Source organism: Paracoccidioides brasiliensis, assembly GCF_000150735.1.
Source record: "Paracoccidioides brasiliensis Pb18 unplaced genomic scaffold supercont2.5, whole genome shotgun sequence".
NCBI lineage: Eukaryota > Fungi > Ascomycota > Eurotiomycetes > Onygenales > Ajellomycetaceae > Paracoccidioides > Paracoccidioides brasiliensis.
The window spans coordinates 2,122,242-2,149,514 of NW_011371362.1; the positions used below are offsets into that span (position 1 = coordinate 2,122,242).

A 27,273-nucleotide genomic window follows, 5' to 3' on the forward strand; every position below is an offset into this window, starting at 1 on the left:
AAAAATAATTATATTTATATTTTTATTAAAATTTTAATTTATATAAATTTTAATTATATTTATTATTATTATTATTAAGACTTTATTTTAATATTATTTTTTCTTCTTTTAATGAATTTATATTTTATAAAAAAGTATTAAAATTATTTTTAATACTTTATTTATTATATTATTTATTTAAATTTTTTAAAAATTATTTAAATTAATTAAATAATAAACTATTAATATTAATATCAAAAATATTAAATATATAATATATAAATATTATAAAATATATAAAAAATCTACTAATTAATTATTTTTAAATTTTAATATTATATACTAAATAATTAAAACTGTACTAATTCTAACATAATCTATAGATAAGAATAAAATTTTACTATTTATAAAATATTTCTTTTTAAAATGTTAAAAAATCATAAAAAAAATGATAAAAAGAATGAAAATATTATTACATCACTGTTTGCTCTGTTAATTGATTATTAATATAAAAAAGTCTTTTAAAAAGGAAAATGTCTAGGAAAAACACATCAAGTTGACTCAGAATGCATTGGAGATGTATCTATACATTATCTTACAAGTGCACATGTATGTACAGTACATTACATGTAACAATTGGTCCTTTCGCACTCATGTTTCTCATCTTTCCAACTTTTCCGATATCAAAATTGCAACAAGCAAATATAAATGCCAGCATCTTTTTGTTTGGTGCTAACCGCAACAGACAGTTACCTTGCAGGCGTCCCTAGTGTAGCAATAACTTTCGCATTAGCAGCTCTCTAAATAAGAGGGGGAAAATGCCCTCTAACCACATACTAATATTAGTTTACTCACTTTTCTTCGCCTGATCTCCATGAAAACACAAAGAAGCCCAGGAAAGATCCTATCAAGATCGAAATGATTATGTACCCGTTGTAGTACATGGCCAGCAGCATGATAATGTAAGCAACTCCGAATTGCATCATGTGAAGCAGCGAGCGGGCAGTGTGCTGAAGAAGCGTAGGTCGCACCTGAGGTTGTGGCTGCAGCACAGATGCTTCAGTCGGACTTTCACAGGAACTGGTTGTCGACTTCGGGTTCACGTTCGTCCGCTGCAGCCGGGTCGGGACACTCAAGCGTTTCCCAGCGAGATACCTGTCGAATTCACTACCGACCCGTCGGAGGAACTCGAGAGTCATGACGAGGAGGATGACGCCTATACATGACCCTACAAACATTCCTCTGGACGTGATTCTCCATGATGAGGATATGAAGCCTATCAAAACAGTTAAAAAGAGTTAAAGAAACCAAATAAATCAAATCAAAACGAGGAATTTGGAGGGTCGATGGACATACAGGCATTCATGACATGCCAATTCCAAAGCATCTAATGAAAACCAATTTTGTCAGCTCCACACCTAACACCGCACACCCCAGAGCCCGTACTACAGCCCGTAGCGATCCATCCCCGCTGGCAAAATCACTTTTTTTTTTCCTTTTTTTTTTTTTTCCATAAGGAGGCTGCCACATACAGAAATCACGCAGGAGCTGCCTCCGCCGTGCATGCCATGCATTCCTTGCATGGAAGATTGAGCATCGTTTGCCGAAGAGTGGTTCATCGCCATATGCATATCCATTTTCTCGGTGCGAAATGTTGCGCTCTCTTAAAAAGAGCGACGCGCAGGCAGCAAGGTTCGCGATGTAACAAATAAACAATCCAAGTTATGTTGCTTTGGCAAAAGACAAGGAGGTTGGGAGGGTGTGTATGACAAGAAAGGACAAGTGACAACAAACATGGCAAAATATATAAATTTTGGAGCAGCAGGAGTCACCGGCCTCCTTTATACTTCCCCTGCCATATTTTTAGACTTGCCGGGAAGCGATCACCACGGCGCTGGAAGATGTGCAGCTCAAAGTTTGCTGCATATCGACCCATGGATCACCCCGAGGGATCGAGTTCGGCAGAACCTGGCTCATTGGATCCTGGCACGTCGCATAGTCCTATGGTGAGTTGATTTGAGCAGAATATTCTCTAAGCTTGCTGATAATACAGGAAAGGTAAAAAACCGCCTCTGAATGGGGATTAGGTCACTGGGGAAAGTAGCGTGCAATGTTCATTGCGGTTAATGGTGTGGATCCTTCCGCCGGGCTAGACCTTGTCGGGTGTATACTTGGAAGCGAGGTGGACTGTAGGTAAAACGAACTCATCGCTTATTCTTTATCACAGGGAATTTGTCCTGTTGGATTAATAGCAGCAAGCACTGATCAGATTTAGTTGCAACATCATCACTTTCAAAATTACTATAAATGATCTCCACTCATCGCACGAACATTTTATTTTCATTGTCTTTTTTTATTATTATTTATTTTCATTTATTTATTTACTTTTCTCGCAATTTTCTTTATTTTATCTGTTTTGTATATTTTCTTTATTGAATTATATTATTCATATAGCTATGTTATAACTTTAAATAATAATTTTCTGAACTTTTATCTTTAATGCAAGTTTGCTTCATTTATAGCTTAATAATGACTTGAATGATAATATATATAAATTGATCTTTCTGCTGAAATGTTTAATTTATGAAAAATTATTAAATTTAATTTTTCTTATTTTTTTTACTTTATTTTTGTTATATATAGATAATAATTTTATATTTTATATTTAATTAATTTACATTCTAAAATTATATTTAAATTATTATATATTAAAAAATTTAATTATATAAAATATATTATAATTAAATTTATTTTCTTGATAAAATTAATAATATTATAAAATAATATATTTTTAATAATATAATTTAAAAATATTTAATTTGTTAAATTTAAACTTAATTATATAATTTATAAAATAAAAGTTTTTAAATTTATAACAATACAAATAAAAATATAATAATTAATTCATAAATTAAATTATTGAAATAAAATTTAATAAATAAAATTTAATAGATAATTTATAATTAATATTATGATATAACAAAAAAATATAAATATAAAGTATATAATATTTTATTTATATTATTGAATAATAGCTCATGACATATTTTTTATATTTAATTTAAAATAAAAAATAATTTATATTAAAATACTATAATCTAATTAATTAACTTAGTTAATTAACTAACTAACTAACTAGTTAACCAGTTATATACTTTTCTTTACTAAGATCGAAAAAGTTTTCAATTAATTTTGTAATTGAAACTGAAGTGACTAAATGTAAAAGTTTAATTAGTTAGTTATATAAATTTGAAAAGTTTGTCAGGGAAGGTAATTTACTATGTTATGTTTGCACACCTATTAAAGCTGATTTGTAGATAATTCTTAATATAATTAATCTATTTTTCCTATGTGGGTTGTTGTTCTCTTTTAACTATCAACCTGTACAGTGATGAGGTGGCTCGAACACCTATTTATCAACTACGGTAAAATCTCCCTTGTTTCATTCGACCGAAACAGCCGCATGTTCAAATGTTCTGTTCAGAGATGACCGAACCCTGGAGAAAAATTATTCTCGATGTTTCCATTCTACCTCGGTTAAACATGCTGTCGTTGGTCTTGAAAATCGCTGAAGCCGTTTCTTACCGGATAATCGTTTTAATTATATACCGCATGCCCCTAGCACATCATAACAAAAAGCTTTACCTAGTCGAGACACCTTTTGACAGATGTGGAAGCCCTTTTTGATTTTGAGCTATACCTCGTTGCTGGGGTATGTGGTCTGGGAGAGGGCAGAGAATTCCTCTTTAATCGAACGCATGCTCACAAATCTGCTGAGAATGGTTGCGCTTCCTGCTTTATCATTTGTTCCGCTCTGTCGAGCTCCACCAAACGGTTGTTGTCCAACAACAGCGCCTGTCGACTTGCAATTGATGTAGAAGTTCCCAGCCGTATTTCTCAGTGCTTCCTCAGCGTACCGAATGGCGTCCCTTTGTACAGAAAAGACAGAACCAGTTAGGCCGTACTCTGATGTATTATTGATGGTTCCGCAGATTTTTTGGAATGCTTCAACGGGAGATTTAGTGTCGTCATACACATAAATGACGAGAATGGGTCCAAAGAGTTCGGTAGACATAAGTTTGTGGTGGGGATCCTTTGCGAGGTAGATAGTAGGCTGAATGAAATACCCCCGGCTACCATCATATTTCCCCCCAACGATCAACTCAAGTTCGGAGTCCTTATTCGCAGCATCCATAACTCCAGTGAGCTTTTTGAAAGATACCTCATGGATAACAGGCCCGATAAAACTGCCAAAATCCTCCGGCGGGCCTGACTTCAAACTTTCTGTCTCACTGATGAGCAGAGATTTAAACTCTTCCCAGCGGGACTGGGGGACGTAGGCACGAGAAGTGGCACTGCATTTTTGTCCCTGATACTCAAAAGCGCCACGAACGGTGTTGATGGCAGCATTGGTAATATCAGCAGAAGGGTGGACCAGATGGAAATTCTTGCCGCCGGTTTCACCAACCACTCGGGGATAGCTTCGGTATACGCCATTCGCAATGCATTGACCTATCTTTCCATACAAAGACCGGAAAACGGAGCTGCTTCCGGTGAAATGAAGGGCAGCGAATTCCTTGTGCGTGAGGGCAATGCTGGTAACCATTTCAGCATCGCCCGGCACAAACTGAATCACATTTGGGGGAAGGCCCGCTTCAAGGAAAATTTGGTACAGAAGATAGCTCGCGGCCATGGAAGACGGCGATGGCTTCCAGACAACGACATTACCAAGAAGGGCGGGCGCGGCACATAGGTTACCCCCAATGGCGGTAAAGTTGAAAGGAGATATCGCATACACAAATCCTTCTAATGGGCGGTATTCCACGCGGTTCCAAACACCTGGCGAATGATGCTGAGGCTGCTGGGCATACAGCTCCTCCGCATACTGAACATTAAACCGTAGGAAATCCGCAAGCTCGGCAGCAGCATCTATCTCAGCCTGCCAGGCGTTCTTCCCTTGGCCAAGCATGGTGGCGGCCATGATATCGTAGCGGTACTTCCCCGCTATCAGATCAGCAGCCTTGAGAAAAACGGCAGCTCTATCGGCAAAGGAGAGAAGTTCCCATTCTAGCTTAGACTTCAGGGCAGCGTCGATTGCCTGGTGGACATGTTCTTCGGCGACATTATAGTAATGAGCCACAGCTTCAGCGTGGAAAGACGGGTTTGGCTGGCGAGATAGGTTGGGAGATTTGATCTGGATGATGGGATAGGAGAGTAAGCATTGGAAAGGATGGCTTAACCCAAGTTTAAATAAAAATTAAAAAAAAGAAAAAAAAGAAAAAAAAAAAGAAAAAAAAAAATCTTAACATTTTTGCCTCCGATAACAGCTGGGACTTCAAGCGGGAATTTTTGCTTCAGTGATTTTAAGGAGCGTTCTAGTCCCAAACGCTCCGGCGAATTTTTCCCATAATGTTGCTGGATTTAAGGGGAGAAAGTTAGCAGTGGCGGGAGAAAAGACTGCTAGCAACCTCAGGGAATGGAGTAAACCTGCATTTGGTTCGTTGCGCGCCCTAGGAACCTTGAAGCCTGCAAAGCTGCCAAAACTACGGGCAAACCGCGAAACAGAGGTGATGGGGGTGGCCTGCACCGCTGAGCGCGGAGAGACGGCGGATACGGCAGGGATTCTATGCATAACGTCTATCTCTCAAACACCTGGAATCTGCTGTTGAGGACTGCGCACGGTTTAAGAGATGGAGCAAAAGAACGCTTGAGGGGACGTGAAAGGTTATAAGCCTTAAACTAGTGAGTTACAGTTAATAACCATAACTAAGTTAATAGTTCACTAACTAGTTAGTTAAAAATTAACAATCAGCTAAAATAACAACGGCGCACTGCAGTAGGGAGAGAAACAGAGGCGGAGCGGGTCAGGGGATATTTTACATAATAATAGTTAGTTAGTTAACCTTGATGTCAAGTTCCGCCAGGGGGAACGTTCCACAACTAGATCCCCTTGTCGCCCTTGGGGGTTTGGGCGCGCGTTGGCGGGGAATTTGCTGGTTTGGCAAAGGGGATGAACCTAAGAAAGCTTTTCTCCTCACTGGAACCGGAACCGCTCTTTAGGCCAGACACAATAAAGAGTGGCGAACCACCGACGACGATACGGAGTTCTTCTTGAAACCACTAGCCTGTCATCATCAGTATTAATTACTATTTGGCTTTGCAGCCAGTTGCCCACAGGTTGGAGGCTCCCACTAATTAATTAATTAATTACAGAGCTGGCTGCAAAATGCAGCTTGGAAGGCTGAAGGGATATAAGGCAGTTTCACGAAACTTTGACTGGGCTGATTAGTTATGGGAATAAAAAGAACCGAACCCTTTGTGTTGCAGAGTAATAATCATATTTGGGAAAGGAGTAGCGAGTTTAGGAGGCATTTGACTTCTAAGGATCACATGACTAACTATTATAAGTGCGTCAACTGCAGAGGGACGGAGTAGCTAGTGACGAAGGGGGGCAACCTAACCCTAACCCTAACCCTATCAAACCCCTACCAAACCCTACCAAACCCTACCAAACCCTACCAGACCCTACCAGACCCTACCAACCAAAGCCCAAGGGTCAACCCAACCCAATGGAACTTGGACAGTTGCATTTTCTTTCGCCGTTTCCCACTACTAACTACAAACGCCGGCCCCCGCTGGGAACATCACATGACCGGACCCGGAATTTGCAGGGCAACGCCGGATAGCCCCGTTTGGCCAATGCTCCGCAGGGCTCTGCGGGGGGCAAATCCGCTGCCCGACAAGGCAATCCGGATGAGATAGACGGAGAGAAAATATCGGGATGCAAATGGGTAAAAACGATTGCGCATCATTAATCACAACATTTTACTGTTTAACTAGTTGTGGCCAATAGTTGGTCGGGGTTTTGGTTGGTTGGACCCTTGCGGAAGGCCGCCACATCGGACAGGAAAATTTCCACATTGATGGCTAGTTAGTTAACTGCAAAAAGCCCGGTCCACTCACAGACATATTAATAACCTGTTTAACTACCCAAGTAAGCCCAGCCTGGGGAGATCTTTTCATAATTCATCCCGGTGGAGGGATGGCTTCCGGCGAAGACGGAACATCGCTACGCCATGGGCCTTGACAAATGCCGTTACAACACCACCGGGCTGTACGCTTCCGATCTTCAACCCCATGAATGTCGCCGAGGTTGACTTGGGCACTTTTGCAAATACCTTCCTAGGGCCTCCCAGCGCAGTTAGGTTGCGTTCAGCCATGACTTCCTGAGATGCATTCCCATGGATAATTGTCAAGGCAGTTTCGTCATCCATGCGGTTTGCCCACAGATCGTATATGTCCCATGTCTCCTGGATTTCGGGAGCAATTCCGCCGGGCCCCCGATCCCAGAATATGTCTTCAAGGGAAGACTCCATCTGCCTATCGGTTGCTGCTGCGTTGAGGAACAGGACAACTTCATCCCCTCCAGCAAGGCGACCACTAAACATCTGAATTTCCCCTTCTCGTCCAAATTCATCCGCGTCCCCGACATACTGTCTCCATTTACGGGTTGCGGATAAACCAGCAGAGTCTTGTGAGATCGCCAGGACTGCGATATTTTGCAAAATGGAGAGGCTTTTCGCATCGACCTTACTCAATACAGGTGTCATCAGCAACGGTGATTTTAATGCCGCCCACAAGCTGAAGTGTGCGACCATTGCGTCATCCGTCAACCCCCCATTACCCACCACTTCCTTGTTTGTCAACTAGAGAGCTCTTAACGTAGCCAGAATCCCTCTCCTTAAAGGGGTAGTTAACACATACCGAGCATGTCCAGATCATTCCACGCCCCAGAAAATCCCTTAGATGGAAGGTAGGCTGCTTTGTTAAGAACATTCATCACGGAGCAGCGGAATCCAGGCAGCTTGCAATCAAGACCGCCCAATTCTGCGCAGGGGCACTCCGGTGTTTCCCTGTTATAGTTGAGGAATAGGTCTCCCGTTATGCGCCACGAATTGGCAATGGTGGGCGCAAAGTTCCACGGCCCGTCGATACCCCAGTTGCACAGACTGTACAAAATCGGTCTGCCTGTAGCGTTAAGGGCCTTGCCCATAACGTTGTACCGATTGAAGGAAAGGAGGGGCGTCCCTTCTTGACCCTCATTGTAGCAGTTGTCATATTTTAGATAATCGATCTGGGGATTTACCGTTAGTCGACCTCTCCTGACATCAAACCTTTCTTCTGGCTTGGTTAGGGTTTTGGGCCTGAACTTACTCCCCAGCTTGCCCAAAGCTCAGCATCTTTCTCCTCATAGCCCAGCGAACCTTCGTAATGAGCGCATGTCTTGGTTCCAGCGCTAGAGTATATTCCGATTTTCAGGCCCATGGCGTGTATTTTGGCGGCAAGCCCATCAATTCCACTCGGAAATTTCTCGAGATTCGGTTGTAAATAGTCGGATGAATTGCGTCCCGCAGACCAACAATCATCCAACACAATATATTCATAACCAAGGTCCATGAAACCCAGCTGAACGATCTTGTCCGCTGCGTCAAGAACCACTTCCTCATTCAGGTCGCAATAAAACGAGTTCCACGTATTCTGTTTTTGGAGAAGGGGATGTTAGAATTAACTATCCGACAAGGCCATGCTCAAGAGAAGAATAGCTACCCAGCCCATCTGTGGTGTCAACGCCAGCCCATTATCCAAAGCTGGAGCGCAGTGGGCGAATAATCCCACAGCAAGACACAAAGCTGAGGGGATCCAAACAACCATATCAAATGCTTTCTCCCTCAATGATGAAATAAAACCCCTCCAACAAAAAAATAATTATACTCTGAAGACAGCCGAAGCAATGCTTAACATATGATATATCTATATGTTGGCACAAAATGAATCAAAAAACCCAGACTGGTCAAGACTAGGAACGAGAGAGCGCCAGGAGCAGTTAAGATTGTGATTATTTGATAAGTTATGCTTATTTCCCTTGCACCAATAACCAATATAGCTACTCCGCACATTTTCCAGGTTACACTTCGTGTTGATTTTACCCACATACCAACCATGATGTTGACTACCTTTATTGAGAGAAGGGACAATCCAGCTGTGACTGGGAATGGAGGAAATGGCACCCAATAGCAGTCAAAAGCTCAGGCAACTAACTAGTTACCGCTCTCAAATTAACCATGAAACTGTGGAGTCTATGTTAGATTTGAGTGACACCACCTGTATGGATCCATGTGTGTTGGTAGATGCTGCATTCCGAATTGCCGTAGCTAATAGAATATTATGATACCTACATAGGTCACTAGTTCAATAGATGTCCGTCCGTTGGTATGATATCGTGCTCGTGTCAATACAGGTTGAACATGGCGCCTGCATTTCAACTCTTCGGCTGCTGTATTAAATCAGTCAAACCACAACCACAGACTATTTTGAACCAACAGAGATTACGGGAAAATGCATTTGTGCCTGGAGTGGATCAGATACTTAAAGGAGATCAAGTGCAATTAGCAGTGAAATTCGCAAACTGATCACTGCGAAATTAGGCAGACGGGTTCAACTGGATTCGCGTTGTCCTTATATACAAATAATATATCATAATGCCCAGTTCTGTCGTCACTCTAAATTCCAGGCAGGTTTGAACCTCGATTCTTGTTAAGCTCCTCGAGAGCCCCTGAAGTGCGCACTTGGGTGGAAAACTGTGCCATCCTCAATGGTCCAACCCCCAACCCGTATGTGGGAAGGGGTGAGGTGGAGGTTGAATATCAATTAGGAATTGAAGCCCCCGTTTTTGAGGGCCAGCAAGGAATGAGTTCACAGTTTTTCGACAGGTCGATGTTATGCAGGAAACAAAACAACGTACCAAATGCTGTACTTGACACATAGAGATTGACAGACAAAGCCTTTGGGCATATGACTTCTTCTCCACAAGCACAGGGTTTGGTCGCAACTCGTCTCGTCATTAAACACGGTAAATTGATGTTTCCATAGTCAGTGCGCTTCATACGGTGGTTATATGCCTGCGCGCATGTTTCAACGAAGTTCAATACATTTCTCGGATACATCTCAACCGTTAACGGAAGCGCCTTGTGCCAGTGACTCCTCAATAGTAGCGTTCTGCTTGGCCTTGTTTTTCCCCCGGGTATAAACGCGGGTGTCGTTCGGATCAAAACCTCCATTACCCCATAACGCCCATCCTTCGGTCTCCCTCATATAGTCTTCAGGACGAAATTGGATCCCGTCACTTTTCTCCCTCTGTAGAAGAATGAAAAATTTATCGTAATCGATTCTCGTATGCCACCGATCGTTCACAAAAAAGCGGTTTGACGCAAGAAGAATACAACAGCTGTGACTATGTTCAGCAGCAATGCCGTACCCAAGACCACGCCGGGACAGTTCAGCATTTAACGCGACAACAAAGGAGACGACTTCTTCATAAAACGGAACATTTTTCATGGTCAACCCAGCCCTCGCACTAGTACTTGTGCCACAAAAAGTCACCCCCTTGACCTCAACAAAACAAGGGAGACCTTTTTCTACAAGATCGGCATAACCAACTACTTCTTCGTCGACATTGAACCCCTTGACAAGTGTAAGCCTATAAACGGTCCGCTGGAAGTATCTTTTTTCTCGCAGAATGGCAATGCAACGCTGGAATCTTTCCCAGAAGTCACGATGAAGGGGGCGGTCGATCTTCCGAAGGCTTTCACGATTGCTGGCGTCAATAGAAACATATAATTGGGTAACGCGATCAAGGGTGGCAAGTTGATCCGGATGCTGTGCATTGCAGACCAGGAAGCTAGAAATCTGTTCGCCGTGAAGAAGCTCCAGGAATTTGTTGATATGAGGATAGAATATCGGCTCGCCAACCAAACTCAGAGCACAATGTCGAATACGCATCGCCTCTGCGAAGCGTTCCGCTCGAACACCAGGTACACCTCGTAGCATTTTGATCTTCTTGTAGTGACCAGCTTTTACCCCATCAAAAATGAGATCTGGAGGATCGGCTCTCCACCGCCAAGTGGTTCCCACTGGATTTGTTCCATGGCGCCAACAGAAGACACATTTGTTGCTGCATGAGAGCGAGGGTGTGGTTTCCATACAAAGGTGCGACTTAATTCCGTAGAACGAATTCTTATAGCAGGAGCCCCGTCCTCGCAATGCGGATTTTGTCCAACGACATATCTTCACCCCCGAATGTGAGCCAACAATTGTGTATCCCTGCTTCGTTAGTGCAGCGTGAGTGGGAGACGATGTGGGTACCATTTCAAGTTGTGCAGCAGGCTTAAAAGATTGCGTTCCTGACTGCGTCGTAAAATCGATAGGCAATAATTGAGAATCAGCTGAAGTCTTCTCGTCGGAAATTGTGAACTTGATGTCTTCCATATCGACAATCGGCCGTTGTTCCTGGTCTTTCTTTAGCCTGTTCCCTCCATTGGTTTTGTTCTCTGCGGGCTCGCCATCAATATCTTCTTCCTCATCGCTTTCGATGGGATCGCCACTTCCGGGAACACCCTCCCCCAACCCTCCCCCTAACGCCACCAAATCGGATAGAACATCACTCAAGCCGTCACACCAATCACTGAGAATAATTTGAAGGTTTTCATCTTTGACGTCTGCCAATCCTAATGGATAAGCTCTCTTCTTTCCCGTCAGCTTGGCCATCCATCTATCCACTTCCTTCGCCTGTGAGCAGAAACCTGCTTCTTCGGTAGGCCAGCCCTCTCCGTCTCCGAAACCAAATACGGAATACCCTATCAACCCAGAAAGAGAGGAGGTATTGATGCGGAAATCATTATGAGTTTCATTCAGATGGTCCAGGAATGTATTTATCATAGTATCGATGTTATAAGTGGGGATCAAAATACAATAAAAGAACTTAGTATTCGGGGCAGAGTGTGTTGGATTGGGAGCCGCGATGAAGTAGTCATCAAACTCTATATACGACAGATCATGAAGCTTTGGGGCAAGGAATGTCCCATTGCCATTATTCCGTGACGATTGCGCTGCACCCTGAAGCCGGTCGCAGAATGATTTGGCGTAGGCTTCAGTCGAGCCCGTTAAAGAGGCGTAAAATACTAAAGGTTGGATAACAATATCCCGTGGTAATCTCGCGTGCCCGCTCAAGCGGTTTACATCATTTTTCAAGGGCTTCGTGCCATGGACTCTCTTTGGTCCATTCAGACGCCTCTTGGTCCTTTTATCGCTGTCAGGGGAGGAGGATGGCGAAGGGTCATGTTTGGTCAAAGTTGCCAACGGGGGCTCTGTCTTGGATAACAACAACTCTCGTTCCTGCACATCACCCGAATTTATGGTTTCCTTTGAAGATGGTAATGGGGATGAGCCGGAGGAGTGAGGGGGGTCGGATGTAGGGTATTTCGGGAGGAGTCGCACTACGGCGAGAACAACGGGGGCCAGGAAGAGTATAGGGATTCGATATTTATGCCACAGGGAGAGAAGCCCTAACGTATTAGTACGAATTACTGTTGTTAGCAGCAGAATTATATCACCACATTGCCACGTTACCACAAATACCAAAATATTGTTTTTATAAAAAAAAGAATAAAGAAAAAAATAGAAATAGAAACCAAAAAAAGCATTCACGGTTCCCAAGTACCTGGGGGAGATATACCCAGCACAATTCCAGTCATCATCATTAGTTGTTCAACTCGCTGTTTACTCCCACGCTCGGATGAGCCACTCTCGGATGAGACACGCTCGGGATGAGAATCGGCCAATTATTGACCGAAGGTCCCTCCAAGATATGGGCAAGGAGAGGAATATTTACCCAAATCCTCATACGGGGCACTCCGTAAAATATTCCTAATGTTCTCTTTTCCCGCGTAGAGGGTCGTTCAAGGGTGAAGAACCTTCCAACGTTAAAATAGATTCCTTCCCCTTAACTCGTGGTTGAATTACGTAATTTTTTTTTTTTTCTGTTTGGGGTGTTTGCCAGCTGGGAAAATTATCTCTACACGTGATCTCTCATTTCTCATTTCTCATGCCCTAACCCTAGCCCTCCGTGATTGGCCAGTTCATCCCATGATTGATTCTCGCTTACTGCTAGCGCCGGTCTAGCGTCTCTAGAGGGCCCCGCCCAGCCCACTGCCATCAGTATATAAGTCCCCCCAACCCGCGATCTTCTTTCTAAAATCCAGTCGACTTTACTTCAAGTAAGCTACCCCCCTACATGCAGTCTATCCCCAACCCCACAACCCCTCATGCCTCATCTTTCATCCTTCATCCTCAGAATTTGCAGTCCGGCCTCGAACATCCAATGCTAATGCATGAATCCCTTCAACAACAGAGAATCATTTCTATAGTAAATCGTCCCACCTGATTTTTTCGCACTAGCGACTGAATCCCCAACCTTGCTGATGACCACCATGTCCCCAGCGCCCTAGAGTGAAGCCTTTTTATACTCCCGCCTCGATTGCTTCGGTCACCGATTTCGTGTGTCTGCTTCAATCCAGGGAGTGGTGATGATCTTGACCTTGCCTTGGCGTCTTGACTTCGGTCGGCCTGGTTTGGTGGGCGCTGTGGAGGTCTGAAAGGTTCTAACCTCCCACCTTTTTCCTTTCCCCCCCCCCCCCCCCCCCCCCCGCCCTTCCCTTCTTTTGTTTATTTCTTTTTGAGAGTTGCGGGTTGCGGATTATTGTGGGGGGGGGGGCCGCGTACAATGATTTATCCCATATATATTGTATGATCATATAGTCGCGTAGAATATATACGATTAACATAATTTCGTCTTATTGGATTATTGTATGTGGGAGCTTCTATATAAAATGTTGGGTTCAATAATTTTTATGTTTTGTAGCCTTGCATATTGCCAGAGTTTGGGAGCTTGTATATACCCCCTAACTAACTCTTCAGAATTTAAAAACCCTACGCATACGCATTGAACACTTGTCGTGACATGCCATAGCTTGTTCCCGAGGTTCGATCTGTTTAGGTGGAGTTAGTGGTTGTTACTCTAGCTAGATTGAAGCTGGAAACAGACCTCATATTCGTGGGAATGCTGCTCTCATCTCACGCCACGGATGCAAAATCCATCTTCCATCACCTATTGTAAGCAGCTGAGTTTAGTATTATTTGACATCGATGTTTACAACCCTCGTACGGTTCCAGCGCTCGCTGGTCAGGCTGAAGAGGCATTCTTTTTGGCTCCGCCACCTACGCCATTACCTCCAGCATTGGCTCCTCCTCCCCCACCCCCTCCCACCGTTTTGTTAAATTCACCCCTGCCTCTATGGCCTCGACGGGTATGTCGTGATGGTGCAGGCCCTGTACCTCCCGACCCAACCCGTGTTGCCGGGCCGGTTGGAGACTGGCTTGCTCGATTGTTGCTGCTGGCATTTCCCCTTGCCTGCGCGACGGCTGCTCCAGATTTTCTTTCCAGAACGACAACCTGACTTTGGGCTATCTGGACGGGGCTCGCTTGTATAGCTCTGCTTAGGCCCTCTGGTTCTGCAAAGTCCACGTAACCAAATCCTTTCTTTTTGTCTATCTCAACCCTGATGACCTTTCCAAAAGTAGAGAAACCGGAGGCAAGCAGTTCCTCAGTCACTCCCTGTGATGGATTGGCATGTTTTAAGAAGGCTTGCGTAGCACTGGGCAGGGAGGCCGCCTGTGCAGCGGCCGGCGTAGCTACCAGTTTAGGTCCGGATGGTGCAGAAAAATTCACAGGGCCTGTTGAAGGGTTTGTCGGTTTGTTTGGATTACGACCTGCTGAAATGTCAGTGGACGTAGGAACTTTTGGTGCTTTGGTAAACGTGATTTTATTGTTGGACGATTCAGCTCCCTTGTTGCTGGTTTTAGTCGACAAGGGCTGTTTGTTACTATTTTTATGTAAGGGAGAAGTTGCTTTGGTAGTCTCAGTATTCGGTGGCGGTGATATAGCTTCCGCGCTTGTTGACTTCTCCGATCTTCTCCGCTGAGTTGCCGGGCCAAGTCCCAGGTCCCGACGTAGAATTTTCGTTGCAGCGCTCATGCTTCCCCGTTCTCGCTTGCGTTCGGGCGGTGGTGTGGCTTGTGCAGGGGATTCTTCCTTTGCCGGGCGGGATGCAACTGTTTTCCCTTGTGGTTTTGCGGCTTGAATAGTAGCTTGTTTGTTAACAGCCTTGACAGCTTCCTTGGTGGCCCTATCAACCTTTGACTGTCTGTCTCCTGGTGATGTTATCAGTCTTTCCGTGCGGCTCAACAACTTCTTCGCATGCACCCGTTCACCCTTGCTATCCCTCGACTCCCTCATCTCGCCACGAGCGTGTCTCGAGGGCTTAGCCGGGGAAACAGCTTCCCTGCCTTTATTCGCCTTTTTCTCTCTCAGGAACTGGATGAGTGGTGTTATTGTTGATTTCTCTTCCTTCGCATCCTCCGCACTGATATCCACAGTAGTCTTGGTAACCGGGTTGGTTAAACTCTCGAGGAATGCGATGAAATCAGAATCCAGGTCAATTGTACCTTGGCGGCCATCCTTGCGAACCCTGCTTCCCGGCACACGGGGATACGGTGCATATTCCAGGGCCGGTGGTCCCAAAAGAACAGGATCACGGCTGGTGTTCTGCGCATCTTGAAAAGACAATTGTCGAACTTTTTCGGATAACTCTTCCACCAAGGGCGTGGAAGTAACGCGAAGATATACCCTCGTCGGTTTGGAAGGCTTTGCCCGACTAGTATGATGGAAATCAATGGTCAAAAATATAAAAATAAAAATAAAAATAAAAATAAGAAGGCCCATGGACGCTATCCATCTATCCATGACGGTCGTTTGATGAGCGAAGATATAAGGGGAGGGAAGGGATAGGAATGGTTGAATAAGGACTTACTCTTTCGAAATCTTGCCGTCCCTGAATTGAAGCCAGTCAACTTTTCCATTCCCGACCTTCCACTCATCACCCAGAGATGCCTCGAATTCCTGATATGTGAGACCAGGAGGAAGCCTTCGAATCAATAATTTCAGTCTTGGAGTAGCTGCTTTGGAGCTCTGTTTGGTCGAAGATCCTTTCTGTGTGGCCGAGGCAGAGATGGGAAGAACGCCAGCAGAAGAGAGTTTGGGCGATGGTTGGGCCATTGTCGACGAAGAGTACGCCTGCTGCTGGATGGGCTATGCAGGTACCTAAGTAAGTATGTATGTATCTAGCCACACAATAATTATATCGATGGTTGTCGGAAGGTCATTGGGGTTGTGGGCTGTTATATGTAGGTTATTGAGTTGACCAGGAGAGTTGTTTTACTAGCCAACTAAACTAACTAATAACTAACTAGTTCAAACTAGCCGAGATGTAAATCGTATAGGGGAAGGCACGTGGTTGGGGTAGCCGCAGTATCCGCTAACAACCAAACCATGCTTGCGGGCGCTCACTAAGCCAATAAAAATTAATTACAACAATCAGGCGTCCGTACAAAACAAAACTTGTAAAACAGATATCTTTTTCTTATTTAACTAGGGTTGCAAAAAAATTAATTAATTTATGAATTCATCTGTCTTATAACTTAATAAATATAAAATTATATAACTAACTAATTAGTTAATTTATATATTAGCTTATATAAATATAAAACAAATTTATAAATTAAATAACTAAAATTTAACATTAATTAAAAAGTAAAACTTTTGTATTTTAAAATAATTTCTTAAATAAAATTTTTTATAAAAAATAAAAAAAAATATAAAAAAACATATAAAAACTTATTTACTTTATAATATTTATAAATTATTAAAAAATTTATTTTATATTGTTATATTTAAAATTTTAAATATTAACTTTAAAGTTTAATAATTAATAAAATTTAAAACTTATTATTTATTAATATATAAAATAAAAAAAATTATAAAAAAATATTTATTATTTAATTTTAATTATTATTTTCATAAAAAATAATTAAATTTTTATATATTTTTTAAATTTTTATTTAATTAATAATTATATTATAATCAATCAATTGTTAACTTTTATTACTTATTAAAAAAAATTAAAATATATATAATTGATTAAATCAAAAACATTGTACTTCTCATTATTTTTGAAATTGCATTTTCTTCATTGTGACTATATTAATTGCTTTACCATCTTGGAAGTGTCATGTCTCAGAATAATTATATTTCTTTTTAAAGCTTCGTGTTTGGCCACAGGAAAGGGTAAAAAAGAGAAAGTCTTCCTAGATAACTCGTTAGTAAATATGCGAGTCGTTCAACGGGAGGTCGTATAAGCCCACAACTTACAACAGTTGTAGCGTACACATCCGTCGCCAGGGAGAACTAGTCAAGTCACCAAAAGTGTCACGGCCCCAAGCACCGTAATTTTTCAACTCTCTTTCTCAGCAATTCCCAGTTGCTTGGTTTCAATCTTGACGTTGGTGATTAGCGATACTGTTCATATTGCACATCCAACAAAGGGCCCAGCATGTCAAAGAAGTCCTGTCCGCCGGACCATCCCAGCTGATTAGTACCTAGGCCGGCGAAACTCATTAGCGGGTCCTGGTGAAAAGAGCCATGATCAACAACTCCATTAGGCGGGTGCGCATGCAGATAACCAGATGGTTCGCTCGTTGTTGCATATATGCTTGAAGAGCAGTGCATACTATACTCTACTTTAGATGTCACCATTGGATCCACTCCCGTACATTCAACGGCTTGGTCATATGAGTTGTTGTTGGCGCCGGTCGTAGGAATATCTGGTGTTGCTCCATTCTGGAAGTGATGTCGTTGCGATGGCAAGTTACTAGGTGTAATATTTCCGCTTTGGGAGGAATTATTCACCGTAGCTCGCATTACACGGTTCCGAAGACTGGATGCTAAGGCCGTGAGGAGTTCACCAAAACGGTTGCTTAAATGGACGTCATCGACTACGCATGTGCAGAGAGCCTCTGCAGTACGCTCGACTAGTGCTAACGAGACCACTGTTTCCTCATCCTTGTCCCCAAGGGCAAAAGCCTGAGCCAACCGAGCTTAGTTTCAGAAAAAGGCACGTACAGGTAGATCACACGTTGTTTAACACACATACCTTCAGACAAAACATAGCTCCTGCCAATATTCTTGAATATGTTCGTATCGGGACATGTTTTAAGTGGCCACCGGGTACAAGGTCTTTCACGACTACCTGCAAAATTGCTCTCGCAGCAGAAACCACTTCCATAAAGTATTCTTTATTTCCGTCGTAGGTGTTTAGTACCGATGAAACCCGCATGCCTGTTCCATCACCCGCGCCTCGCTCATGCTGCTCAACCATTGCCTGGAGAGCTACACTGTTGATGTAGACTCGAACATATCCATATTCTATCGAGAGAATTGCTCTCATCGGTTTGGATACTGGACACACAGTGAGGTCAGACTGATATTCTATATCAGCGAATACTCTCTATTAAGGGAATCAAACTCACACTTTGCCCTATCGAACTCTATTTGCCATTCTCTGAGCAAAGGGTTGAGCACGCGAAGAATCCCAAGATATTCACCACTCCGGACAATCTCCTTGGTCTTCTCCCTTGACGTAAACAAAAGCTCGTTACCTCGTTTCATGAGGGAGGCAACTCCAATCCAACATCTGATGGTATCTCCATGTTTGCGACTTGCTTCATGGGGAGTTACAGAAACTGACGTCAAATTTTTCCAGCCTGCGCATCGACATAAGCAATTTGGTCACGTTGAGTCGATAAATCAAGGCAAATATCTTACCTAGTCGTCCCGAGGTCTGAGTGAGATACACCCAAAGCAGGTGCTGCACACGATATGCACGTTGGCTGGAGGACGGATTGTTCCATATATCCCGACGGGACTCCCGAGCTCCTATTGTTGTATTGTCATATTCATCAAAAATGCCAAGTTCGACCGCTAAAGCCAACGCATTCCCGAGCATAGACCAGCACATTCGGTCCGATCTCCAAACCGGATCAAGCCAATCAATTCTAATCCGGGCCCCAATCCCTGCTCTATTTGCCCGTGTCCGCCGGACATCATCCTTGACTACAATGCTGTCTCCATCATCGCCAGCGGGAACATTAAGGGAGCGAGGGTGCCACTCAGAGAGCAGAAGCAAAGCTTCACAGGTTCCCAAAGTACGTAGACTTCCGAAATTCGAACCAGAAAGAGCGAATTCGGAAGTTTGTCCCGAAAATTCCGCGGAAGCGCCGTTATCATTTGTGGCTCCGGCGAATTGCTCCTGTCCAAATATCATTCGAGAAATCATGCCTTGTAGATGCTGCCACAGGCGTTCATGGATCATATAAGACCTAGAAATTGAACCAGGCCCCGAGAACTTCATGTATCGAGAGGCAAGCATCAGAATTGTGACCGCAAGAATGGGTTCCTCTTCCAGCAAAACTGGATGCGTGGAAGGATCTTGGAAAGGCGAGGATGAAATAGGTGTAAACGGAGCAAGGTAAGCATGGAAATAATTCACAAGTTCCATCGCCTCCTCTGCAGTGAACAGACCAGTGCGCACGAAGCGAAGGTTCGACCATGGCTGGCGGGGATCACCGGTGCCGGAACTGTGGTTACTTGTTGCAACCGATGGCCCGCCAGGACCACTCGTCGCGGTGGAGGGCCGAGCAGATGCTGTAGTGCCAGGTGCAATAATTGCTCGTTCTCTTTCGCTATGTCTGCCCGCTTCCCACAGCAGGTTGAGAGCGTCGTGGGATGTGTAGGCAGCATCCCGGAGCAGGGTAGCTACCGCTTTCTCACCACCTGACGAGCTTGCTTGCGGTCGAGAATCACTGGATGACATCTGCCGTAAGATATCTGGAGGTGCCTTTATCTGACTACCAATCTCACTACGGGATGTAAGAGAATGGGGAGTATGATGGAAATCATTGACTTTGCTACCATGGGGGCTGTTGATTGGACTATCGAAAATGGGGGCTCGCTCCCCTGGTGGCAAGTAACCCTCTTCTGGCTGTTGGGTAGATTGTCGAGAGGTTCCCGCAGCGGCTGTCATCGTTGTGGCTGCTGTTGCGACTGCCTTCTTCTTCCCCCTGGTAGCAGAGAAATGGCAGAATTTGCGTTCCCGACGACATCTTCCACATGGGCCCTCATGGGGAGAATCGACAGATCCCAAATCACAACGGACTCTGCGTTCACGACACGGGATACAAGCCTACAAATGGATTAAAAATGTTCCTCGAAATGTGACCGATCAAGGTATTATTGACGAAAACGGGTAGAGGTAAAGAGAAGGAAAGGAACAAAAAGGAAGATAATGCTCTGGGAGGCTGAGGGAGCCTCGGAGGTTGTGAGAAATTGTGGGGGAGGTGGAGTCACTCCATGGGGGCATGATGGAAGAACAGAACCGGGAGATGGAAGCCGGTGTTGAAGGTTCGTACCTGATAAGCCCGCTTATGGATGCGAGCCGAGCCCGTGGACATCGCCATGAATATGCAGGTAAAGTGGACGGGTCCTCACACAGTAGGAGTTTAGTTAACAACTCAACCCCAGACGCCGCCGGATGGGGGGGGAGGGGGGAGGTGAGGGGAGGAGAATGTCGGAGAGCCAGATGTCGGTATAAATGGCGAATAAAGAAAGAAGAAAGGAATTAAAGGCAATCAATGCATGAATGCATGCATGAATGTATGACTGAATGGACTGAATAACTGAATGACTGAATAAACGAATGCCACCTCATAACATAGTAATGATTTCCACTGCCGCTCATCTCCGCCAGTCCAAGGGCGAAACAACCTGGGGGTAAAAATGGGCGCAGTGTGGCTGGTCACGAGATTCCCCTTCCAACTAAGTTGCTATCTCATTATTAGTTTCAACTTAATTAGTCCAGGTGAACTAATAGTTAGCTCCATAGCTGAGGAGGTTATGAACATACCTTCTCCGTTGCTTCGTGAGGAGAACGGAGTGTGGACTTCGTTACCAAAAGGTCTTCTTCAAAATACACTAAATTCAAATGATGTTAATAGAATTCCCGGAATTCTAAGGATGCTCTAAGAACACGCAGGTCTATATATAACTCAGACTTTTGATAACTAGATCAACCTTAAGCCTTAAATCAAACAGCTTAACTCAATAAATGTTTAGGCTAACTGTAGCTCGCTCTTTGTAGTTAACATAATATGTCATTCAACCTTACTTTAACTATAACTAGTTAGTTAGTTAACTAATGTTAACTGGATTGCTTACTCAATTGATATTTAGTCTAATGAAATAAGCACCAATTAAAATAGTTCACCAACCAAGTTAGTTCATGAGCTTGAATAACAACATTTAAAGTTATCAATTCAGCATTCACAGATAAAGTGCAACACCATCTTTCATACAATTTTTATTGAGTAATTCCTGGTGTGCTCTTTATTTTATTCTTCTTTTCTTCTTTTTATTTTTCTTCATTTATTTTTTTTTTACTCTTCTAGAATGCTTGTCATGTAGATAGATATGTTTCTTCCAATATTTCAGTATATAATACATGTGTATGATATCTAGACATGACTTGCATCAACTATGCTTTTGTCTAGAACTACTACTAGTAATTAGTCTTTATAGTGTAGTCAGTCATCAGTTTAGATTTACTTAATAGAGTTTCATATCATGTGAGAATATGATTTAGCTTAAGTTAAACAATAAATAATATTTATTAAATTAAGCTAAAAATTTTCATAGACTTTATACAGTGAAAGAGTTAAGAAGAAAGAGTATATTTATCTTATAAATTAGAATTCACTGCACAAGAGCAATTTCTTTAAAAAATAGTTAGCATTTATAATTTTTTAAATCAGTAATATATTCAAATAATAAGTATAATTATTTAGACTTGCATATGAGAAATATTAATTTGATAGTTATAATATAACTTAATTATTGATATTCAGTAGAATAGCTAAAACAGCAGCTATGACAACTTGATTTACACTCATAAACTTCTAAATGATTAACTATATGCTAAGATAGTTAATGTTGAATATGATAAAAATTGAAGCTACTTTATTTTAATTGATACTTTCTAAACTGAACTAGTTGTATCACATGAAAAGATGTCTCAGTTCATGGTGAAACAAGTTACACTAATTTAAAATTTCTACAGAAATTCAAAACTCTTTAAATCTTGAAGAGATCATTTAGCAAAAACTGAGTTTCTTTATTTTCTATTAATATGATTCAAATCTTGCATTGTCTTATCTCATATTTTATAACTAATTACTTAATAGTAAATGTAAGTTGTATCAATATTGCAAATATACATAATTTATAAAGTAATTTACATTTGTTTATTATTTTACTTTAAAAAATAATAAATATGATTTATAAAAATCAATATTTTGATGATAATCTTTCTAATAAAAAGTATAATTTAATTGTTTTAAACCTGCTATAAAGTGATATTTTATAGTTGATTTTGAAGCAAATGATAAATTTTATAATTAAAGTATATTAATATTTTTAGTATAAAATAATAAAAGAATTAATAAAATATGCAAAAAAAAATTATAATAAGATTAAAAAAATTAAGTATTAAGCACTTTTATATCTATAAATAATTTTTTATTAGAGATAATTTGAAAATGTTAATCAGTTATAAAGTATTTAATATTTTTATTTTATAAAATTTTATTAATTTAAACTTTTAATAATATAGATTAAAGATACTATAAAACTTTAATATTTTATTAAATATATATCTTTAATTTAGATTTAATTAAAATATTTTTATATATTTTTTTAAATTTTAATTATATATTTTAATTTTTTAATTTTTATTTTTTAAAAAATTATTAAACTTATATATTATAATTATATAAAATGTAATTATTAAATAATAGTAAATGGTTTATTTAAAAACAATTACAATATTAACTTTTATAATTGAATTTTAAATAATATTTAATTGTATATATATAGCTGTACTAGTTTACTTCTAATATCACCTACTGTACTAGTTTTTGAGGATTCATATCCCTTTCAAGGTCTTTGCTGATATTCATAGCTATAGCTATTGTTGATATATTCTTATCAGCAGCAATTACATTTATAAAAATTTAACTTGCATGTTGATGAGGTATGAGGCTTCAGCTTGGTGGAGTACCGCACCTGCAGTGTTATTTTGAACCTGCCTGTGAAGTACTTGGCAATCTCATTTCATAACTGATCATTCTCCTAGAGTTCTTTCAGCAGCATGCCATCATTTGAGTCAAATTGCACATATATACTGGTCGTGACAAAGAGCTGCTTTTCATGACTTGAACTTGACAAATCATTTGCATTCCCTGATAAGAACTTGCCAACCTCCTCATAGTAGGTTGTTATAGTATAGCACACTTTGGAGTAGCTTGAAAGAAAGCTGGAGACTGGTACATTATTATTTAAGCAGTTTGTCATCATATCAGCTTGTGAGACAGCGAGCACACTGGGAGAATCACTATCTAGATTTGCACAGTACTTCTCTAGGTTCCGTGACTTTTATCATTTATCACACCAGTCAGGGAAGGATCTTCTGTTCAAGCTGTAGAAGGGACAGTGAACACAGAGGAGGACCAGATGAGAGTTTCAGCCGCTGCCGTGGCCGCCTAGTGACTTGGCCACCATCACCATTGCTTCCTTGATACGCCTCGTCGTCGCAGCATTTGTCGGGGCTATTGAAGTCACCATCGTCGCTGGGATCGCTCCTTTTAGTCGCCTCGCTGTCTACTGGAGAGCGTCAGATGGGTAAGGAATCTCAACTTGAACACCCTTGCATCGCCGGCGTCGCCGCCTCACCATTGATGCTCTTCTCCATCTCACTTTCCAGGATTGTCGGGAACTCCAGGCCCCGATCAGACTCCTGTGCTGGAAGATGTGATAGCAGCAACCCCTCCGCCTCCAGCATCGGTGCGCCCATCAGAGCCCATAAACTTGGATTTGACGTTGTTCTGAGAATTCTCTGCATAGCTCTCTGAGTCTACAAGGATCAGTTGCTCTGTTGAAGACTGTCACCAAGGCTGTCAGCAACTGAGCTCCAGAGATAAGGCAAGGAAAGATATGAGACCAACTTCCCTTGGCTGCCCTTTTAGAGCACAAGGCTCTCAGTTCGAACTCGTCCGTCGTTTACTATCAGGGAGGGGAGAGGCGATATCCTGAGATGACGATCGATCGGCCTTCAGGGGGATTTTATGGCTTGAGACTTCCCTGCAGGGCTTGGGGTCTGGTGCAGTTCTGACCTATCGCCCATCAGGATGCCTTAAGGCGCTAAAACCAGTTGACTAGCAGAGATTATTTATAAGAGTGGTATTCTCCCCTTGGCCTTGATCAAATATCTTTTTCACTTCTACCATTCCCCCCCATCTATACACCATAGAAATTAAACCCGTTGTATCCCTCATAAAGAGCAGCAGTGATAGAAATCTAGTCAAATGTAAGCTTAACATAACAAAATAAAAACACTAAAAAAAATAAAAATAATAAAAATTGTAGATGTACCAAGGCAAGAAGCCTCATCAATCTCCTTGTTAAAACAATCTTCTTCCCTTCCTGTACTGCCTCAACATTGCCACATTCCCCAGGGGAAGCAATGCCCTTGAACCGCAACGGACACTGATGCAGCTGGCTTCTTTCGATGAGCTGGTCCATCAACCACGGCGCCCATGAAAGCTGGCCCCAGCGCAGTCCAGGTCGGTCAATAATCAGCCCCTGGTCAGGTTATCAACCCAAAGGCTGGAAATTTAGCCATGGTCAGCATGTATAGTCCTCATTAATGTGTAAAATTCAAGCCTGCTTTCTTCCAATCCATGTTACAACTTCTGCATGATTCCTGCAGCTAAGGAAAGAATTAACCATCTAGTTATCCTGAAGAACACGTGATAGAAAGCTATGCATCTTTGGGCATCAAAGTTGGCTGTTGCTTCGCACTCCCAGCCTGCAACAGTCATCCTCAAAGATGATGAGAACACCTTCCATGCTTCCAATAGCACTTGTTCTTTCACAGTTTGTTAGTTAGGAAGAAAGAAGTTCAAGGTTCCGAGCAACACTACTTCATGAACTACCCTGCTATTTTATATCATGTAACTGATTTTCACCCAATAGGGCAATGCAGGAGTGATGAATGCCTAATATTTGCAGGACAGAGTAAAAGAAGAAACCAAAAAGGCTCAGGAGAGTGAGAAAAAGCAACGAATTCCAAGTTACGAGGATATACAATTGCTCAACAGCGAGGCTCAGGTGCTAAATAAACACACCATCTTTAATCTCAATCTTACCACAGAGCAGAGCCTGCTGATTCAATATTAAATTATATATCATTGCTTGCAAACCCAATTCATCAATACACTTTACAGAGAGTTTTACGTTGAGCCTTCCAAATGCCTCGGAGAACACAGCCAACCTTGAGTAACGTTGTTGAGCTGGAGGTGAAGAAAAGGGAACTTGACGAACTCCAAGTACACCAAATAGAATTAGTGAAATTCATAAAGGCCCTTCGACAATGGCATCAGCAGGTAGAACAGCTCACAACAAGTGGTCGGTATGCATTTGGTATTCAATCGGACGAGCAAAGAGGCCTCACTCATGACGAAGGGATAGCCCACTACGAGGAAGAGCTCGTTAATATAGGCAGCAGAATATCCACCGTTGAATCCTCCATTGAACTCCTTTCACAGCCATAAAAATAGCGAGAGACACTAGCGGATTTCGGATTCCCCAGTCACTTCATTCTAGGAATATAACGAGGCTGCAGGCTGCGATGAATGTGGCGCCGATAAATGACCAGTAAACAAGACTCGCTTGGTTTGGGAGAGAGATGGGTGATGTGCAAAGCTTTGGAGACTGATTTTTCACTGGTGCAACGGTGCGGTAAATGGTTCTTTGGTTTCTCAAGATAATTCTTTGGGGGCCTCGATATCACTCCTGAATGCCATATGTCTCTCTTTTAATGTGGAGCTTCTCACACTCCTTATTAAATAGCTCAAGCTCTTGAAGTTTTCACTGCACCGCTTCCAGTTCAGACTTATGTATTCCAAACTGAAGAAGTCGTCCATTCTTTTCTGATAATGATGAATCCTGTCGTTTCCCATAATACTGATATTCAAGCACAGACCAGTATAGATTCCCAAAGTAAAGTGGTTGCAACAATCCATGTGCAATAAAAAGGTCTGGAGACCTTAGGGTTTTCCTCCAGATCTTTGTCAGCGGGAGCTGATCCAGATATCGGCACTCAGGATGATATTTTTCTCGCGTTGTCTTGTTTCCATCTCAAAGTTGAACACAAAAGTTTCATAGATCAGCCGGTCAGGCATTTTTGCAGTTCCTACCAGCTCAAGACCATCAAGCCAGTATGGAGGCACGAACATCTGTACAGGATCAGTGTAGCTCCATTCCCAGTCCAATACAGAGACAATGATCAGGTCATTGTCGACTATAATATTGGCGGACCGTAGATCATTGTGCATCAAAACAAACAGGCCATGATTGTATTCAGGCTTTACCCACTTCATCAAAAACTTCCTGGATTTATGCAGGCTGTAGATGTATGAGAATGGTTGAGTGAAATGTTTGGTTGGGTCCTGCCAGGCGGCATGGCTCAATTCTGGCTAGGGTCTGGTCGTTCATTAATACAGAAAGTGGTCGATTGTCGTCAAAAATCCAGTGTTCATCTGTCCCGTCAAATATAAGAGCGCCAATTCGGTCAAATTTGTGCTGAAAGAGCTGGATGTAGATTTCTCCAAGATTGCCAAAAATTTGTCACATCTCGGGAGCTGGGAGTTTGCGGACTTTTATATTGAAAGAGGGATTTTTATTTCACATAGCCCTGCAGCACAAACGGGAGGACCAGTGGGTTGTCTTATTTAATTGAATACCCATGTAAGCAGGGGATAGGTGTTGTAGTTATCTCTGTGATCAATCTACGATGCTTGATTCATATCCCGAGAAATGTCCAGTACGGATTTAAAAATACATCCACATGACACATTGTTGTAGGATAAAAGGACAGCCTGATGCACTTCATCATGGCAATTTCACAGCGCAGCGTTTCCTCTGGAAAAGCCAAGCGCGGCAGAATCAGGATTCGGACCATCTATCGCTCACCCAGTGTGTTGTCACCATCTGAATCTTCCGTAAATTCCACCGGAAAGCAGACATTAAAACTGCTATTGAAAATCGGCGGGTTAGGGTTAGGGTTAGGGTTAGGGTTAGGGTTAGGGTTAGGGTTAGGGTTAGGGTTAGGGTTAGGGTTAGGGTTAGGGTTAGGGTTAGGGTTAGGGTTAGGGTTAGGGTTAGGGTTAGGGTTAGTTAGGGTTAGGGTTAGGGTTAGGGTTAGGGTTAGGGTTAGGGTTAGGGGTAGGGTTAGGGTTAGGGTTAGCGTGGGGGTTAGGGTTAGGGTTAGGGTTAGGGTTTAGGGTTAGGGTTGAATTAGGGTTCCCCCTTAGGGTTAGGGTTAGGGTTACGGGTTA

At 42.2% G+C, this 27,273-nt stretch overlaps 11 protein-coding genes across 11 annotated transcripts; 2 read left to right on the forward strand and 9 right to left on the reverse strand.

The window, feature by feature from the left end:
- Positions 1-830: 830 nt before the first annotated feature.
- Positions 831-1,604, reverse strand: PADG_05084 (high-affinity Cu transporter CTR3; the record flags this gene model as incomplete). The annotated part of the gene is made up of 3 exons (XM_010761964.1): positions 831-1,255; positions 1,336-1,366; positions 1,512-1,604. 3 exons carry the CDS (start codon positions 1,602-1,604, stop codon positions 831-833), a joined length of 549 nt encoding a protein of 182 aa, XP_010760266.1.
- A 169-nt stretch (positions 1,605-1,773) lies between these two features.
- On the forward strand, positions 1,774-2,066 carry PADG_11873 (uncharacterized protein; the record flags this gene model as incomplete). The annotated part of the gene is made up of 2 exons (XM_010762285.1): positions 1,774-1,985; positions 2,033-2,066. The coding sequence occupies 2 exons, from the start codon at positions 1,774-1,776 to the stop codon at positions 2,064-2,066; spliced, it is 246 nt and encodes an 81-aa protein (XP_010760587.1).
- Positions 2,067-3,673: 1,607 nt separating this feature from the next.
- Positions 3,674-5,611, reverse strand: PADG_05085 (1-pyrroline-5-carboxylate dehydrogenase; the record flags this gene model as incomplete). The annotated part of the gene is made up of 3 exons (XM_010762193.1): positions 3,674-5,173; positions 5,287-5,394; positions 5,498-5,611. 3 exons carry the CDS (start codon positions 5,609-5,611, stop codon positions 3,674-3,676), a joined length of 1,722 nt encoding a protein of 573 aa, XP_010760495.1.
- Positions 5,612-6,998: 1,387 nt separating this feature from the next.
- On the reverse strand, positions 6,999-8,691 carry PADG_11874 (uncharacterized protein; the record flags this gene model as incomplete). Its single annotated transcript, XM_010762286.1, has 4 exons — positions 6,999-7,669; positions 7,744-8,113; positions 8,194-8,517; positions 8,587-8,691. 4 exons carry the CDS (start codon positions 8,689-8,691, stop codon positions 6,999-7,001), a joined length of 1,470 nt encoding a protein of 489 aa, XP_010760588.1.
- A 1,293-nt stretch (positions 8,692-9,984) lies between these two features.
- Positions 9,985-12,569, reverse strand: PADG_11875 (uncharacterized protein; the record flags this gene model as incomplete). The annotated part of the gene is made up of 2 exons (XM_010762287.1): positions 9,985-12,401; positions 12,536-12,569. The coding sequence occupies 2 exons, from the start codon at positions 12,567-12,569 to the stop codon at positions 9,985-9,987; spliced, it is 2,451 nt and encodes an 816-aa protein (XP_010760589.1).
- Positions 12,570-14,056: 1,487 nt separating this feature from the next.
- Positions 14,057-15,988, reverse strand: PADG_05087 (uncharacterized protein; the record flags this gene model as incomplete). The annotated part of the gene is made up of 2 exons (XM_010762194.1): positions 14,057-15,587; positions 15,744-15,988. 2 exons carry the CDS (start codon positions 15,986-15,988, stop codon positions 14,057-14,059), a joined length of 1,776 nt encoding a protein of 591 aa, XP_010760496.1.
- Positions 15,989-17,278: 1,290 nt separating this feature from the next.
- PADG_05088 (uncharacterized protein) lies at positions 17,279-20,277 on the reverse strand (the record flags this gene model as incomplete). The annotated part of the gene is made up of 5 exons (XM_010761965.1): positions 17,279-17,851; positions 17,922-18,226; positions 18,298-18,531; positions 18,593-20,009; positions 20,236-20,277. The coding sequence occupies 5 exons, from the start codon at positions 20,275-20,277 to the stop codon at positions 17,279-17,281; spliced, it is 2,571 nt and encodes an 856-aa protein (XP_010760267.1).
- A 3,053-nt stretch (positions 20,278-23,330) lies between these two features.
- Positions 23,331-23,777, reverse strand: PADG_11876 (uncharacterized protein; the record flags this gene model as incomplete). Its single annotated transcript, XM_010762288.1, has 2 exons — positions 23,331-23,536; positions 23,573-23,777. 2 exons carry the CDS (start codon positions 23,775-23,777, stop codon positions 23,331-23,333), a joined length of 411 nt encoding a protein of 136 aa, XP_010760590.1.
- A 395-nt stretch (positions 23,778-24,172) lies between these two features.
- PADG_11877 (uncharacterized protein) lies at positions 24,173-24,457 on the reverse strand (the record flags this gene model as incomplete). Its single annotated transcript, XM_010762289.1, has 2 exons — positions 24,173-24,232; positions 24,308-24,457. The coding sequence occupies 2 exons, from the start codon at positions 24,455-24,457 to the stop codon at positions 24,173-24,175; spliced, it is 210 nt and encodes a 69-aa protein (XP_010760591.1).
- A 728-nt stretch (positions 24,458-25,185) lies between these two features.
- On the forward strand, positions 25,186-25,488 carry PADG_05090 (uncharacterized protein; the record flags this gene model as incomplete). The annotated part of the gene is made up of 1 exon (XM_010762195.1): positions 25,186-25,488. The coding sequence occupies one exon, from the start codon at positions 25,186-25,188 to the stop codon at positions 25,486-25,488; it is 303 nt and encodes a 100-aa protein (XP_010760497.1).
- Positions 25,489-26,007: 519 nt separating this feature from the next.
- On the reverse strand, positions 26,008-26,271 carry PADG_11878 (uncharacterized protein; the record flags this gene model as incomplete). Its single annotated transcript, XM_010762290.1, has 1 exon — positions 26,008-26,271. One exon carries the CDS (start codon positions 26,269-26,271, stop codon positions 26,008-26,010), a length of 264 nt encoding a protein of 87 aa, XP_010760592.1.
- Positions 26,272-27,273: the final 1,002 nt, after the last annotated feature.